This window comes from Bombus pascuorum, chromosome 11 (genome assembly GCF_905332965.1).
Source record: "Bombus pascuorum chromosome 11, iyBomPasc1.1, whole genome shotgun sequence".
Classification (NCBI taxonomy): Eukaryota; Metazoa; Arthropoda; class Insecta; order Hymenoptera; family Apidae; genus Bombus; species Bombus pascuorum.
The window spans coordinates 7,516,007-7,534,529 of record NC_083498.1 but is presented as its reverse complement, the minus strand read 5'-3'; the positions used below and the strand labels follow the sequence as shown (position 1 = coordinate 7,534,529).

General features: G+C 33.4%; 2 protein-coding genes across 4 annotated transcripts in view; both read left to right on the top strand.

The window, feature by feature from the left end:
- Positions 1–419: 419 nt before the first annotated feature.
- LOC132912162 (conserved oligomeric Golgi complex subunit 1) lies at positions 420–4,448 on the top strand. 3 transcript variants are annotated; one of them, XM_060969339.1, is made up of 10 exons: positions 420–650; positions 845–1,012; positions 1,087–1,372; positions 1,448–1,649; positions 1,726–2,142; positions 2,223–3,126; positions 3,200–3,479; positions 3,565–3,774; positions 3,904–3,953; positions 4,183–4,291. In XM_060969339.1, the coding sequence occupies exons 1-9, from the start codon at positions 517–519 to the stop codon at positions 3,907–3,909; spliced, it is 2,607 nt and encodes an 868-aa protein (XP_060825322.1). In that variant the 5' UTR covers positions 420–516; the 3' UTR covers positions 3,910–3,953; positions 4,183–4,291. The 3 variants fall into 3 exon arrangements, with proteins under 3 accessions (XP_060825322.1, XP_060825321.1, XP_060825323.1); XM_060969338.1 differs by lacking the exon at positions 3,904–3,953 and having other exon boundaries at positions 421–650; positions 4,183–4,448; XM_060969340.1 differs by lacking the exon at positions 3,904–3,953 and having other exon boundaries at positions 536–676; positions 4,183–4,448.
- Positions 4,449–5,505: 1,057 nt separating this feature from the next.
- The window catches only part of LOC132912164 (ras-related protein Rab-32), a 57,872-nt gene continuing 44,854 nt past the window's right edge, over positions 5,506–18,523 (top strand). Inside the window, exon 1 of the mRNA XM_060969343.1 lies at positions 5,506–5,841. Coding sequence (XP_060825326.1) covers positions 5,713–5,841 — 129 coding nt within the window. The 5' untranslated portion in view covers positions 5,506–5,712. The remainder of the gene's footprint in view (positions 5,842–18,523) is intronic.

Sequence of the window (18,523 nt, the reverse complement as noted above, 5' to 3'; positions counted from 1 at the left end):
TGCTTCGGCGATTGCGCGCGAATGTTTTCGCCATAACACGTTCTCGATCGACTAGATCTTTTCTTAAAACCTTCGCTAAGAACGAGCATTTCGTTAAAATGAAAAAAACTAGACATTTAGGCACATCGTAAGGAATTTAAATACGAAAGCAAATTTGGTGCAGTCGAATATTTATTTTCGATAATGTTAATATAATATTTATTAATATATTTCTCTATGAATGATTCTCGTTAATGGCTTGAAATGTATAGTTGTTTGCATAATGGAACAAAATAAATGAGAGTTATCTCAGTAATTTCATTGAATTTATACTACAGAATTGAAAAAAGGGGGGCAAGGTACATGCATTACATTATCGCTTGAGACAAGGTGGAAAATGTATGTGGCACCATCTGGTATCCGATTAATAATTGACAATGTTTTGTAGAACGCTGGAGATAAGAATGCGATGTAAATAAGAGCCGATTCCTTGCTACGTGGGAACATCAAGATACGTGGAGGAGAATTGTCAAGAAAATGACAACGAATTACTTGGATTTGGATATTAACAAATTGTTCGAGGAGTACACGATAAAGGAGATCGAGGGGATCCAGAAGAAGATTCAACATGAGAGTGACAGGAAAAAAATCGAACTTAGAACTTTAGTTGGGTAAAGTTCTGTTTTAATGACTTAAAGTAATTGCTTGTTACTGTCCTTTATTTTCTATATAAATTGATATTCATGTATCTGCTTAGTTGTTAAATAGTTGTTAAATAAAAGAGTTTTATATGTATATATATTGCTGCTAAAAGGTTATTAATCTGATCTACTAGTGTACATATTAGGTGATTGAATACTTTTAGGGAAAGGTACCGTGATCTTATATTGGCTGCAGACACAATTGGGAAAATGAAGATAACTTCTGAGAGAGTTATTTCAAGGATAACTAACATCGAGGACAAATTTAGGGAATTACAGAAAAAGTATCTTATTGGATTTAAAATAGATTCAGTTCAGAATGAAGATGTTAGGTATTTCTCTATAGTAACTTTTTAAAAATAAAATATATAATTTTCTTGTTTATAATATTTATATTCTTTTATAGAAATATCGAAACAAGTCAGAATTCTGTCATCATTCAAATAAAAATCTTGATGGACATACCCCAATATATCTGGTCGAATATTGAAAACAAGGATTTATTATTTGCTACACAATTGTATTTGGTAGCTCAACATATAAATTATAGCCTGTCATTTGAAGTAGGAAATACAGATTTAGCACTTAAGTACCCAATTGTGTCTAAGCAATGGGATGTTATTAGTCAGTTCAAGAATATCATATTTACTGAATGTAATAATGTGTTACAATCATTAAGTGTAGAATCAGGGGTTAGTATACCTATTATAAAATTTTGTTCCATTATAAAATTTATACTTCTAATAAGATATTAAATTTCATTGTAGAGCATAGCAAATTGTCTGGCAGCACTTGTGTTGTTGAATGGATCTTCGTTCTCAGATTTGTTGGATAAATTAATATCATTGCGTAACCATGCAGTTAAATCCATTGTTACAGACGAAAATGACAACAGTGTTAAAAAGAAAATAAAATCATGTATTGAAATATTGATTCAAACAATTAGTTTAATTTATTCTTGCTTCATAAGTATGTAATGATATATATTTTATAAATATAGGACATATTGTGCTATGATATAGTAATAAATGTTAATTAATTACAGATTCAGATGGAAAATCAGGTGGTCTTGTTTCACAATATTTAACAAAAATTCAAGATCAAGAAGCATACTCTTTGCTCTCCCAGTTGGACTTCAATCAAGAATTATTAAAGGAATTTCTTCCTCTTGTGACTAAACAGCACAAACCATTTGTCTCAAACAGTTTCGAAAACTTTTGTATACCAGATCTTCAAAAAAGTATCAAATCTTGGCTGGAATGGGTAGCTGAGTTTTGCAGTCGCGAGATTACGAAACTTCTCGATTTAATAATATCCATAAAAGGCTTGTATTACGTTCGTGAAGAAGCTGTTAGCATTAATCTGCCTGAGAATTGGAATTTGATATGGGAGGAGCTTTCTCTTCCAAGAATAACCTTCTGGGTAGAATTCTTTCAACCTTTAATATCTCACAGAGTAAAACGTATGTAACACAAACAAAAAATACAAAATATATTTATTGTTACTAAATTGAAAGTAGTAACACTGTTAATATTTTATTAGGTATCATAGACGACAAATGGATGGAAACTACTATTGCGTTAAAATCTGACATAGTTGAACTGTTGGGCAAAGTAATTCATGATAAATTTGAGTATCCAGAACACGATTTGCGATGGTTTATCTGGAAAGACTCTCCAAGTGATATTCCTCAGAAGCTCACCAAAAATGGTAGTCCAGATAATAAAAGATCCCTATTAATGAAAACCAAAGGATATTCGCCGAATATTCTCAAATTGTGCGAAAATTTTGACTCAAATTTACATGCTTTGCTCGAAGATCTTGAACAATACTTGTATGAAACAGAACGCGTAATGTCTATCAAGGACAATTTATTATCTACAAATATATATTTAATTTCGGATTCATTCTCTGATCGCGCAGAGATTCAAGAACATTTGCAAACTGTCAGTATCAGTATGATCGAAGATTTTATCAATTTTGTGAAGACGTGTATAAATAATAAGCCTGAATATGGTCAATGTGATATAAACGCTGTTATAACAGCAAGGTTTCTTTTAGCATTGACGACGTTAAGTTCAAACTTAAATAAATGTTTCACACTCTCAAAAGTGTCAGGATTGACCATTACAAATGCCAGATGGCAGTCGGTTTGTGATAAATTGAAAGAAGAAAGCACTTTTGTTTGGTTGATTTGGGCCAAAACCTATAAAAATAAGATAAGTGAGCATAGGGAAAGGTTTATATCTAAGGAATCTCTAGATGGTTATCCAATACATTTAGTTATATCAGAATGGGAGAAAGTGATCATCGAAGAGGACTCTGGAGAGGGGAGAAGAATAAAGTCAGAAATTTTAGTACCATATCAACCATCTATACAACTGCAGAAGTTTTTAACTGCTATTAATAAAGATTTAAATAAAGTAATACCGCACACTCTTCCAAAGTAAGTCCTGTGTTATTGAAATTTATATAAATTGAATTCTATACATTCCTAAAATTTTAATTTTTTGTCATAGGAAAGTGCTGTATGAAATGATAGAGGACGTTGTGACAGAGTTATTAAATTATTATCTAACTGCACCTGGCAATGCTAGACTTTCACAGAAGCAAGCCCTTCAAGTATTATTTGATATAAAGTATTCTAGTCTGCTTATGATACCCCGTGAAAATAAAATTCTGTCAGATTTATCAACCAAAGCTTGTGACAGTGTGTTATCAAAAATCGATCCATTCGATTACGATGTTTTCAATCCTTTCATTCATACTAACGTAAAGAAAAGTGTTCAAAGATCACTGGTGAATATTTGTCTAATTCGAAAATATTTTACTAATCAATATATGTATATAAACATATTGTAATCATTTTATTTCTTGATATTAGCTCATACTAGGAAATCTAGTACCTCATTTGGAACAGTTACACACAATTTTAGGAGCACGAAGCGAATACAATAACGCTGAAGGCGTGAAATCAGATTTGTCTTCAGTCCTGGCTTTATGTACGGGAGCGCCATGGTTCCCGCCTTTAACAGTAACAGCTCCGGCAAGAAATTTGCCGCTTGTTACCGTACCCATGCCAGAAAAGACACAGGTAGGCATCTTACCTTTAAATTTAAAAACTTTCTAAATATATCTCTTTAAATTCCATTTAAATATTAGTTTGTAAAATTGTTCCTATCGCCTATTTATGAATATTTGTTTCATTTAAATGCGTATGTAGCCTTAGATTGCCAGGGTATTCAGATAAGATAGTTCGTGCATTTGATTCCGGTAAGGAAACGATGTTACGTTTTCAGCTTAAATAAAATTTTAATTAACAGATTAACCAAGCACATGCTTGTGATGTGTTAATTATATGAAATGTAGCTTTTGTTGTAGCAAATAATATAATGTTGTAGAATATAATTGGTTGATATAATATAATAATATATTTAATTTTTTTGTTTTCGACATAAATAGTATCAAGATTTAATTCAATTTTTCATATGTGTTGATATAGCGTAAAAAGACCACTAGCAAAGAAAATACGAAAAGTGATTCAGCTGGGGCTACGATCAAATCTGGTGCAGCGGCATTTTTCGGAGCGATGGGCTCGGATTGGTTTGGTAGTAGTTAAATTATTTATTTAATTCGATATAAAAATTGTAAATATTTTACTGTATATGTATATACACGCTAAGTATATTCATGTAAATACTATAATATTGAATTACCTTTTTGACAGTGTTGTCAGTATTGAATAAAATATTTTGTACAATCTTTAAATTCTTATTACGGTTTCTTAGGGAATTTTAATCGTACGACTGTTTATTATATATTCAGATTTTGTAAACAGTAATAAAATATTAAATAATAAATAAACTACGAATGTTTATGCTATTTTATATTTTTATTAATATACCCAAAGAAATAGGATGTTTCACTCATCAGATGTTGTAACGAATACTATATATAGCTTATATGCAATTGTACCTTTAAATCTATTTTAAATGCATAAATATTCGTAATGTAAGCGCAAGTCTTACTCACCTACTGAAATTTTATAAAATTCCGCCTTTCTAATTTGAAAACGTTTGTTCAGATACATAACACTGCACACTAGCACCACAGGCGTCGCGCCCTCGTACTAACATTTAAATGTCACCGACCGATACCCGAGATCGTTCAACTTTCACCTAACAAAAACATCATAAAACCACAAACAACTATCCAATTATTCAATAACCTGTAAGTAACGTACAAGAAATATCAGTTCACACCAAATAAACATCAACAAAAACGACTTTATCGTACCTCACATATGTCGAAGTAATTTCAGATATAACAGCCTATACGATAGAAACGAATAAAAGTTGTTCAACTTCTTGAATGAGAAAAACGAACGAAGCAGTTGAAATTTCCCGATCGAACATGAACTCGAGCAGGTGATTATAGTCCGCGCGACACGTGAGCTCAGTACCATTTTGATCGTCCAGTACAACGCGTCGTTTCAAATTTCCGTAGCGTCGCTGGCGCCGCCGACAACAGTGATAAAGACAGAGAAGAGAGGGCGTTATAGTAATTGGAAGAAGATAAACAGCACGATTGGAAGTACGCTCGTATACACAGGTCTAACAACTCCCGTGGTGGGGTAAAGCTCCTAGCGAACGGCAAAAGTTTCTCAATTTGTCCACTGAGTAGTAAAGCGCTTCAATCACTAGATATAAGTTGCATGTGCAAGTTATGTAGTCGTATACATATGTACATGTGGAATACGACTGTGGTGCATAAGTATTTATTGTTTTCATGTTCCAGAGATCGCAGCGCTCTATGGTTGGTGGCCGATTTGTAAAGCACACCTTATGACATTAAGAGTCTTATCCCTACCACGGCAGTTGCCAGATCTGTGTATACGACCGTGACTGACAGTGTCGCGGGCACTCGCGGCAGTTACGCAATTACCCTGAACGAGGGGGCGAGAGGGAAAGACGAGTAGCAAAATACGCCAGCGCAGTGTAGTACACGTTTTGGTATACGGCAAGATGGCTGGATGGGCCCATCTGTGGTGATATCGGTCGTGAGACGTTCTCGTTCGCAGTTGAAGAAAAAACAACGATACGAAGCCGTTCAACTTCAAGAGTACCGCTGGGACAAGCAAAACCCTTATATACGTCAAATGGTAAGTGAAAATACTTTTTATTTCCCGTTTGCCGCTCGTTAGAAATACACGCGGCTTGATGCGTGCGACGTTTCGCGCGCTGTTTTTCAAACTCTAGCAGACTACCCGGGAATTCGCAGTGTTCCGAGGGTCGTCTGCTATATGGTGGTTCCACCATATGAACTTACACGTTAAAGTTCAAAACCACCATGAAATAATTATCGACTTTGAAACGCTGAACCGCCTAGAAAACCCTCGAGTGCTCTTCTCTGAAAACTTAAAATTATTCCGTACATATATAGATATATTTAAAATATAAATAAATAAGATACAAATTAGTTAAATATAAAATCAGTTAAATCAGTTAATGTATAAATTAACATATAAAAGGAATAAAGTACGATGGCCGGAGATCATTTATAAGAAATGAGAAATTGTTAATCTCGTAGAGTAGCGTGCTTAAGATTAAGGTTGTTTAAATGTTTCGAGGCGGCGATAAGTTAAAGTCGTAATGTTTTGATCAACGTATTTTATCGTTTACTCTCTTGGTTAATTTGTGCCGAACTGTAATACAGCTTTCTCGTAGATTTATTTTCACACCGGCCACGAGTCCATCAAGAATTTTTCGCCGGATTATGATTTATGTAAATGATGATGTACCATCTGTGGAATGCGATACGCGTACAGGGGATTGATACGTATGCATTAATATCGTTCCAAGCTTAAAGTAGGAACCGTTCGAACAGAGTTTCCGGATTAACTTCGCGCGTGGTTTCTGTTGCGTGATGAAAATTTATTTTGTAATAAATCATAAATATTTAAAATTGCTTCCAGTGCATTCTTAAGAGGCTGTTTCTTTTTTTTTTTTATTTCTCTTAAGACAAACGAGTGAAGTCCTTCTTGTTATAGTTGTAGAATAGAATGTATTGTTTGCTTCTTTTAATAGCTCTTCATCAAGAAAAAAATAGGGTGTCGTATGATAAATTGTAATTAATCTGGAAGCTTTTGTGCTGATTTATGATGTATGGGGTTAAAAAACCTGACCGATAGGAAACGTTTGGGCCGGCTGACGATTTTTCTTAACGCGGGATGGCAAAAATCGCTATCAAAACAAATGATGGCAGATTGGACAAAGGCCAACTCCACGGTAGGCTGCATCGCGAGAACAAAAAACTCTTTGCACTTGTGATATTGAGCGGAAACAGTCGCGATGCGGCAGCGCGCGGTCGTTTCCCCGGTGAAACGTTACATTTCACCTTTGCCGTCTGAGAAAAAGGAAGTACGTCCATTGAATCGCGTGGTAGATTTTAATAGCAGATCTCCATCTGTCTTTTTATTATTCTGTTTTTCTGCTTACGCTGCTATGCATTTATACGTATGCATATAAGAAGGTTGTTTTAATATTATCTTTTGTGAAACGTAACCCCTTTGCTGGCTAATTAACTGATAAATTTCTATATCGTATTATTATTTTATTAGATATAAATATTACGAAAAACAATATTTCAAAATTGAACTTTACATATGGTAGTCAAATTTATTGTACGAATCCAAGAAAGTGATGGTTTTTCTGCTTACGTTGCTATGCATTTATACGTATGCATATAAGGAGGTTGTTTTAATATTATCTTTTGTGAAAGGTAACCCCTTTGCTGGCTAATTAACTGGTAAATTTCTATATCGTATTATTATTTTATTAGATATAAATATTACGAAAAACAATATTTTTTCGATACATTTGTGTAATGCAAATAAATAGTACGTTTTATTTCTCACTGTAAAACAAAGTAGATATAAAATATCTTTCACTTTATTATAATAATCTACTGAAATAGTTCTACAAATATTCCATTATAAGTCTTCTAAAAATTAAATAACACGAGGTTTCGTTAAAGAATTTTATAATCCTACTTTTTACGCCCCAATAAAGTACACACACATATATATATATCAGTGGTGTGTGCAAATTTATAGAGAGATAGATACATTTGTACGTATATGATGTATACGTATGTATAGGAGTTTCATTTGCAAATCGTTATCATAATCGTTTCTTTTTTTATCTCCATTGTAAATTGACCAGCTCCGGTTCTTCAACTTCTTTAATCGCTTCTAGAAAAATAGACTGCGAAGACCAACTCCACAGTATTTTTCTTTCCACTTGGCAACGTTTACCACAAACAAGTAGTACATTAATCTTATTCTCCTTCATGTTGCGTTGCACAGGATGGTTGAGGGAAAAGACAGTCTGACAGAGATTGTTGTAAGAAATTGATTGAGGAAATTTAGTTAACAATGTACAAGTTGTAAAATTATTTTCATTAGTCGTTTATCAAGAATAACACATTTTTTTTTTTTTTTGTTTCTTTTGGTATTTAAATCTAATGATTGAAAACACTATTTTTGATTTTACTAGATTTTCTCTTCGTCCAATTGTTCGAAATATCATTCCGTAGTCAGGAAAAGATCGTTTTATCGAAATCACCTGTTGCATCGTCGAGTTTTTAGTGTCGATTTACGGAAACGAGAGCTGACTCGACAAGATATCAATTTTGAAATTTCTGTCATGTTTGCAATTACGTTAAAACACTTATGCAGAATTGAGTAATTCCTCAAATAATGATCTTATTTATCATACCTTTTCAGATAATCTTCCACTGTAATTTTTCATTCAAATGACGCGTTGATAAAAATTTGTGATAATTCCTTGGGAATACATTTTTAAATTTATTAATCATTTTTTCCCATATCTCTGTCCATAAGAATCAGAATACCGTCGTCGATTTGAAATTAGTGGAATGTATAAATTAATAGGTTAACTAAAAGCAATATTAATTTACGAATTATTTATCGAGAGTTTTTAAATATTTGTAAAGCAGTTATCCAAAATCTTCCTCGATTCGTATCAAAATTAAATACACAATTCGACATCCTTCTTTCAACTAATCGCTGTCAGATTAGAAAAATCCTTATATCTAGATCACAGAGCTTAGAAAGAATTCCAATGATAACTAGACTGTATCTCGTATCTGACAAAATTATAATATCTACACAAAATCTGACGTCAACTTTACATTTCCAACAAAACCAAACAATACTTGACGCTATCGGAATATTCCAATAAATATAGCCATCGTAAAAATAAAGAATGAAATAACAAGCTTAGGAAGAACCTCAAAAACAACTATATTATGTCCCACATCTAACTATAATATGTAAACTCTAGTGTTAATTTTAAATCTTCAACAAAACCAAACCTACCTTTTCACCCCTTCCTGATATTTCATTAAACATGGCCATCACAAAAATAAAGATAATAAAATATCAAGCTTAGAACGAACTGCAATAACAATTATATTTATTAATTAATTATTGCCCGTATCTGTAGCCGAAACTATAATACGTAATATCTGACGTCAATTTTCAATTTCCAACAAAAGCAAATCTAATGTGACTCCATCGTAATATCCGATGAAATATAGCCATCGTAGGAACAAAGAATAAAATATCGAATCTATAATTTCGTAATTAAATTATATCCTGCCGAAGATAAGTAAGTGTTCAGATACTTTTCAATGATAGTGTATTTACTTGCGCATTATCGAGCATAAAAATCCGTCCGATGGGACGTTTCCTATAATGTTACCATTTTGAAGTACGAACAGGTGTAATTTAGTTTCCCCATGGAACGACGATTTCCATGGCGTATCATTATAGAAAATGATCGGTTACAGAAGATTTCTATTAGATGGAGCCATTCTTATTGATCGCAGTTGAGATTGTAGCTTATTTGCTTATCGCTGAAGAAAATCACCGGGTTAACAGCTAATTTTATTATCTCACAGTTTGTTCATATACATATCATTATTAACAAATTTGCCCTGTAAATATTTGTTTTATTTCTGTCGTGGTCGCACGTGGACATTTCTGTTATTTATTATGAACCTGTTATCTTCCTTTCCTGAGTTATTATTAAGTTAAGTTTAATTAATTGTGGCACTATCTTACATGGAAGATAAGATGTTTGCTCGAAGATATGATGTTAAATGGTAGATTGAACGATATTGGATGTTGTCTGTGTTAATTATTCCAATTTCTATATTTCAAATTACTTACTGTTTTATTATTGACTTATGTATATGCATATTATTATAATCGTAAAAAGATTCGCCCTATCACTAACTAGTAATTGATGAAAATGATTTACGTGACACGAAATTAAAAGATTTATTGATATTTATATATATATATTAATTAATTAATTAAAGTAACTATATGAGAGAGTATTAATCAGTATAGTGTAACAAGGAATCCAATCTACTATTAATTTTCGTTCCATTATCGCTATATCGTAGAATCAATAAAACCACCCCTAAAAACCAATCATCGTGTAACTATCTAATGGAAAACGAAACCTAATCTGCTCAAACAAACATCGTCGCTGTTATAAATCTGCCCTACCTTTCCTTTTAATTACATTTCGGATTATACCTGAGTATAATTAATAATACAATTATATTGTTCAGGATTAACACGCGTCACACACATATATTATTATTATTATTATTCTTGATTTCAGTTAAAGTTGCGTCAATCATTTCCTACGATCATTAGCTGCCGCGATTAACATAATGCAAAAATAGAATATGTAAAATACAAAGTGCAAAGTACAGTAAGGTAAATTACAAGCTTAGATAACAGTATCTATATATCTTGAACATATATCATATATAGTGCAATTACCGTAAAATACAGTACGATTAACTTAAATTCAAAATTAGTATGATACTGTGTACGTTGAAACTCAGTCGGTAGCTTACAATGTCATAATTTGGTGATACAAATTAGTATCTTTCAGAAAGATTTCTAAAGAAGAGTTTCACTATGTTTTTTATGATTTAAACTCGTCTGAATTTTATTTGAAAGACGGAATTTAATTTTTTATTGCGAGACGTTAGTATAATTAATAACATGATGTATATAGATTAGAATATTGTTACAGTTATTGCACTTATTTCTCTATCTCTCTCTATTCTCTATATTTCTTCATCTCTAGCTAGAAGATGAGAGCGTGTCAGTTTAGTGTGTCCAATTCCAAGTTAGGTGAGAATGAGGAACTTGTTATTTCCTATTAAAAATAATTGCTGGACTTTGTCTCACGTATGTTGCACGGAGATTGCCTTTTCCTAAAGATCCTTTCCGATGCTTCTCATCTTAGTTTTAAAGAAAGTTTGGAAATCTTTGTGAAAGAGTGGCAACTGTTGCATGTTTCTTTTTTATATTTTAATTATTTGAACATTATATATATATATATATATATATATGTAATATATGATATTTCAAGGTTTTCACCTAAGATGACGAATATGTATTGTCGATACGATATTGTCGATATTATACGATGATGTTGGGAACCTTGAAATATCGATGACGATTATTAATCCATCCATGGCACTCTCAGATATGTATCTTAAATGAAATACTCAGTCGAAGTCAGATTACCTGAACTTAAAGGCTCGCGACAAGGAAAGTAACTTGAGCTTGAACTTAAAAATAACTTGACTTGTACGAACGCGAATTTGAATTCAAGTTACTCGAATTCAGGTAACATAATAAATCAGGAAATTGACGGACTACCGGTGATCTCGTCGCGTCGTAGTTCGAACGTTTCACAAATAAGTTAAAAAATTGAACTTTACATATGGTAGTCAAATTTATTGTACGAATCCAAGAAAGTGACGGTTCAGAGTGCTATAACAAAAAATGTGTTGACTTGGCAGGGTTCTTATACTAAGGTTGGGTCCCTCTGGAGGACCTGCTGTGGCATGCAGGACGTTTTGCGTACCCTATTACTGCTTCTGAGCGTGTGACAATATAGTCGAAGTTCAAAAATAAGCAATGCACTTGTCTATCTTTAAAGACAGTTTCTCGAATTATTTTTAAGTGTCATTTACCCTCATTCTGCGTCTCGACATTTTACTTGATCTTCAGATGTCAATATTTAACGTATAAAGAGCCTGAAGCGTAATTAGTTTTGTCGGTTTCGTTCGATCTCGTCTCGTAGAAGCACCGCTTGAATTGTTCACACCTTCGTACGAACATATTGCGGATTTCTATGGTTTCGAGATGAAGAAAACTGAACTCGACGATCGATCGAACTTTCACCGGTAGCCACAGGCTTGATACCTGGCCGAGAAAGTTTTATATCGTGACGATGTTTCGTCTCGATAATTCCCGAGGTGGATTTGTTTTATCTAATCGGCCGGTAGATTGTCGCCGTATTCGAATACCGTGGAACGTGACAGAATGAATTGAAAAGTCTTGAAAAGAGAGAGATAGAGATAGAGAGAGAGAGAGAGAGAGAGAGAGAGAGAGAGAATGAGAGTTTGCAGCGTTTGATAAACGATTAGAAATTGAGATTATCGATGACTAACCTATCGATGACTCAGGTTGATTGGTCAGGTGAGTATTGACTAAGCAGTTTGATGGATCGATTCCTTTTAATTTGATGGAAATTCCTGGAAGGCGAATACAAAGATACTTTTGATTCTTGGAAATTTTACTTTCTCTCTTGTTTTCATTTGTGGGTCTACCTTTTGTTGTTGTTTTTTTCACAATCGAAAAATAGGGAAGAATTTGATAAAAACAAATTTTGTAGCTTTTCTCTATTTTGGTTTAGCCCCCTTTGAAATTTTTAATTTTATTACTTGCGATATCTTATCTTAAACATTTAAGAGGTAAAAATAATTATTGTTTGTTTTTCCTTCATTTTATAGTTTAGTTAATGGTTGATTAATTTTCGATTGTTTTTCTCCACTTTTTTAATTGCTTTCTGAAGGCTCACGAGTTAAATTGTTTCAATCTCTATCTCTTCCAGCTACAACCAGTTTTATATTCTATCAAGGCTGCCTTTTAATTTATTGTGATCCGTTCTCGGCTTATCGCGGCTTGTTTTCGCCAGTATTGCCTGTCTTTGTTTCCAGCCATACAAATAATTGTTTGCCTCCATTTACTTAGTATGAAACATCTCATTTTTACACTGGCCCTTTGTGTTCTTCCAATTATGCAATAATTGCAAATTCTGTCATCTTCTAAAGAATGCAAGTATATTGTAGCTGATATAATCGATGGTTAATAGAATTTGGAAATTAAGATAATGCACAGTTACTTTGAAGTTACTTGAAGACACCATAAATAGTTTCAAAATTATCTTTCTTATACTCCTATCCTTTTCTTCATCCATGTTACCGTTTCCATATCAAAATTAGCAAACATTCAATAGAAGACACTGGGAGTTTATCACAAAATTGTCCATTAAGAAATTATGCAAAATTTCCTCTGTAACACTCTTATCCTTTCTTTAATCTATATATTACAGACTTTAGAGAAATTAGCCAATTCTCAACAGAAAACTTCCTAAATGGACTAGAGTAAATCCTACATAGAAATTATTATTGTTTAATCACCAGCTGTGCAATTTAAAGTTTAATTTCACAAAAGAAGCTTCTTAATCTCTAAGAATTTGTACAGTTACAATATTTTCCTTATTTATACTTTGTACAGTCTCTCACTCGGTATAATGTTTCTTGAGTAATCACTTAATTTCACGCAGAGACTTGATTTATTTATCTATTTATCTAGCAAAACGCGAACACAAGCCGTATGGCACGAGGAAGAAAAGTTGTTACCGCAGTGAAAGTAATAAATGTGAAACAAAAAAGACGAAAATAAAAAAAAGGAATATAAATATATGACAAAGATAAAAAAGCATGTAAGTATACAGGGTGTCTGTGAAAAGCGTGGCACACGTTGTCGCGTGGAGAAATAAGTCGAAAAAAAAGAACAACATTTTTTCGTTCGAGGTTTCTTTTTCGAGAAAAAAAAGCCTAAAGATCCGTCAGGTGCACGTGTACTGATTGTAAGTTTCGAGCTCTCCGACTTTTCTTTTTGCTCGTGTTGATATTTATAAACATGGACAATGTCAGCATTTGCTTCCTATCATTGCCGTTATCTTATGTCCACAGTGTCCATATATGGGATGGTTTCATAAATAAGGATAACAAGTTTACTATTTAAAAATGATATCGCTATTAAAAAATTCATTTCGTTAACGTAACGAGTGTTCAAAATGTTGCCTACGTTCTTCGCTCTGCCCGTCTAATCCGATTATTATCAACGTGAACAGAAAGAGAAGTCAGATATCTCGAGACTTACGATTAGTACGCGTTTACCTGGCGGATCTTCAAACACATTTTTCTCGAAAACGAAGCCTTAAACCAAGAAACGTTACTCTTTTTTATCGACTTACTCTTCCACGTAGAATCACCACCCGACAGCTTGGACGATGATTTCGCGGATACTTCGAGAAAGGGAAAAAGAAAAGGATAAAGAAAGTTGTATTACAACGACACGTTAGGAAATAAAGAACTGCGACGTCGATCGCCTTGGCTTATGGCAAGATCCAGAGAAGAGATCGTCTCGTTTGCAGATATTTCGCATAGTTGCATGTTCTGGCGACGGGATCACAAAATCTGAGACCGGACCGAGAAGAAGGCCAGAGTATTGCGTAAAGAACGTGATGAAACATCGGAATTAGTGGAATTATTAAGTTGCAGTAACGGGGAACCGTCAAGATGATTTTTCTTCAGAATCGTTTTCATGAATTATCAGCGCGATTAGTTACGATTCCTCGACGTTAATCGCTATCCTATCGGCTAGATGCAAGGAACAGGGTTAAAAAAGAAAGGATTGCATAACCGCTGCTCGTTTCTTTTTGTCGCGCTTCTATTCCAGCCGGTCGGATTAAAGTCGACCGGATCGAAGGTGTCGCGAGAATACGAAAAGCGATCGAGTTTCGTCGTGAACGACGTCGACTGACCCAGATCGAATCAGGTTTGTGGTTATTTCGACGCGTCGACGACGCCAAACCGCCCCTCTTAAAAATATCCGCAGAGGAAGTTTCATTCAATTTAATTTTCATGTTAAATTAATCGTGAAACGATTAGGGTCACAAGGAGGAGATTCTATTTCATGAAATATTTTTATAGATCTTTGTTATAGTAAGAAAATGGAAATACATTTGAAAAACTGCAATTTTTTATATTTTATACGAGCGTAGATATTGTATTATAGTTTTTCAATGGTGTGTTATAAAATGTCGAGATATTGAAATATTCAAGTGGTCGTATCGCTCGTGATCGAACTGCTGAAATATCGAAGTTTGCAGATACTACGTACAATATATATTTATGTAAATGGATGTACATTTACATGTAACCGACTGTGCGTTATTGCGCTGCTGGGTTTAATATTTTAAAAGTAGACTTTAAAAGCATGAGAGATGAAACATTCGTACAGCGCCGTGAAGTAAAGCTACCTATCGATTTGTCGATTTGAAAAATTTATCAGACGGATGCAGCCGAGAAATTGAAGCACGTTCGATTGTCGAAAAATATTCCATCGAAGAAACCACGCTTCGTTAATGTATTTATTTAAACAATGATGGGGAAAATATTCATTAAAATATCTATTTAAAAATTTAACAACTTTTTAATTCCACTGGCACTTGATATATTTATTGTAGAACGGTTTAGTGTTCAAACTTTCAGTGGAAAAATTGCATCGTTTTTCCATGATCAAAATATAATTCAAGTTCTTGATTAGCTACGATTAATGAAAATTTCCAAATGAAATTGCGAACCTGCCAGCAATGGCAAAAGAATTTCTCAATTGATCCAATTATCGCATAAATAGCGTTCTAGTGACTCACAAAAGAGACGATTGGAAAGTTATTTTGTCAAATAAACATTTCGGCCGGATCCTTATCGTTATCACTCGGCCAACCTCGCTACCGTCTGATCGTCGAGTATTTGTTATCGTGTCGATGCTTCTGATTCATCCTCATTTCTGATTTTTGCACATCTTGCCTCCTCTTCGAACATTTCAAAGTTTCAGTACTTTCGATTTTTCTATTTCCTGCGGCGTTTCCTTCATTTCTATCGATTTTCCGAACTCATCCTCAGCAGAAGGGATTCTCCTTTGACTCCAGTAAACGATATACGTATACGTTATTTTATTTACGTTGTTCAATAATTTTGTTGTTTTATTGCTCGATTTTTAAATTTTAATTTTTTAATTTTTCTTCAGACATTGTACCCTAAATTCGTTTAAAGAACGTCGAACAGGAATCGATATACGCGAAGAAATTGACACCAAAAGTTGTACGGAAAGATTCACGAAGATAATGTTATAAATTATAAGACTGCCTTTGTGACTTAAGGAAAATTTGGAAAATACGTAAAAAGGCAAATATCAATTACAAATAACATTAATCCGATATAACAACTGTGCTTTATATCCCGACAAGTATTAACAGCAATTGTTAAACATTGAAGTGAATGCTTGAAAAATATTTGTACATCGTTACATTTCGTTTAACACAGAGGAATTAAACAAATTGAATCACGAAGCATCGTTGGTTCGCTCCGTTAGTCCGAGCCAATTGATTCCAGACAGTCTGATCACACACGCGGGTAATACTACTGAAAAGTTGCGCAGTGATTTTAAATCGAATTAAATGAACCCGACCGCGTGCATCGATGTGCAATTTTGATTGAAATTAAATTTTACCACCGATATTTAGCTGCTCCTAATTTCACTGTAACTCCAATATTTATCTGTCATTTATTTCGTTGAAAACGTCTCGATCACATATCTTTCGTAAATTTTAATTTGCAGCTTTCAATTTAGACTTTTTATCTTTCAGTCAAAATTTTAATTTAATAGTAACGCGTTGATTAAAATTGTAGAGAAAATTTTCATTCGGAACTTTTGCTATTAGAGTAGGATCTATTCGATTCTTTTAATTGGATATCGATCTTTATTTTTGGATTTCTGTTACGTAAGTCGATCGATGGATGTCCATTGACGTCCACAGGCACATTGTCGAAGCAAGAAACAGTGTGCCAATAATAAAGCACTTATTATAACGTTGTAATCCGATAAATATGTTTAACGAGGCGTGTAACGTGTAACTGTTAGCACATCCCACTTCGATGATGATTAGTTGGACTGTGCCTGTTTAAGCCACTGTATGTCGTCATCAAAGGTAACGCAACGAGAATCCAATAGCATTGGCCACGGTGTACGTAAATTCTGGACTTTGAGAAATGTTTTTAGAAGCACAAAGCTCCTTGAAATGTAAAAAATTATTAGCTTGAATTTACATTAATCAGAATTCTTAATAATCAAAATATCTCGAAAGAATCCAACTATCCCAAATACGAGATTTAGACTTTCAAGAAATTGTTCTAAATCAGAAAAGTGCTTAAACTATAAAAAAATAAATGAGAAACCTCAATTACACGTTATTTATGCTTCTAATCGGTAATTAAAAATATTCCAAATACGAGATTTAGACTTTCAAGAAATTGCTCTGAAGCACAAAGATCTTGAAAGTGTGAAAAATTGTTAATATTAATAGTCGCATGAATAAAAATCAGAAAATCTTCTGAAACAAAGAGATCAACAACGAGAAAATTAATAGTTATCATAACACTGGTTGTAGCGTGTAGCAGTTGATGTTAATTGTTGTTTCAACGAACACTATGGTAAATCCCATTCTTTTTACACGTCATCGGTCCTTAATGTCCACTCTTGGCTTTACATCATATTTATTTATCATTCTCCAGCATAAATTTGTATCTCGACAATTACTATAATGACATGCTGTATTAACTGCATAATAATTATATTAATATATATGTGCATATATATTAATATGTATATGTGCACGTAATTTATAATAAATATTTTGCAACTTATAAAAAGAAACATAATATTGCATGTTCTAATAGATTTATTCTCCATATATAAATCGAAATTAATCTTGATTCTTGAATCAATCATCTTGAATCATAACTCGTATTTCTTGACGTTTTTGTGTTTCGAAGTGAAAAATCGCAAATCGTCACTGATATCAAGGCGGTGCAGCGACCAGATAAAATTCACGATAGTGAATGGAGAGCAAACACCGACGAACGACTAACGCAACCGTTTCCACTCGAAACACGCTAAGGAAACACGTATTTCTCAAGTAGGATGCAGTCGCGTGACACGTCGATTCGCAAGAAACCTGCAGCGCAATTGGCTGCCGATTTTTGTTGCATCGAAAGCACTTTCCAAGAATTGGAATTTCAGTGCGATGCATTTGTGTCGAGGTTTACGATTTTTAACTTGAAACTTTAATTCGATTATTCGGTGTGCGATCTCATTAATATGAAATATTGCGCTAGTATTTGTACTGTAAAATGTTTATACTTTTAACTTCAACTATCAGTTTTTGTATATCAGATTCGGTTTATAAATTATCAACTACTAATTATCTTATCTTTTTATCAGTTTCTAATTTCTAATTGCTAATGATCAGTCTGAAACGTGAAATTATTATTTTCCAAGGCCCAAGTGCTAAAGGAAATTTTCAAAGGAAAATATTGAAGCATCTTAAAGATTTGTACATCAGTCGATTTTTCCTCGCACAGCGTGTCTTTCGGTTGAAAAGATACGATTTAGTCGAAAGCCGATCGATCGAAACTTTCGAACGGCGTAAATTTTCGTGTTCCGTTTCTCGGTTCTCGAAGATTATCAACGTGTTCGTTATCACTCGTTATCAAGCTTGACCCCGCTTAATGGTGTAATCACGAAT

What these genes read in the sequence shown, in the direction of transcription:
- LOC132912162 (XM_060969338.1), top strand. Translation starts at nt 517, where the DNA reads ATGACAACGAATTACTTGGATTTGGATATTAACAAATTGTTCGAGGAG. An exon ending in AATATCTCACAGAGTAAAAC is followed by an intron (nt 2,143 to 2,222) that starts GTATGTAACACA and finishes ATATTTTATTAG; the next exon opens with GTATCATAGACGACAAATGG. An exon ending in CCATGCCAGAAAAGACACAG is followed by an intron (nt 3,775 to 4,182) that starts GTAGGCATCTTA and finishes GTGTTGATATAG; the next exon opens with CGTAAAAAGACCACTAGCAA.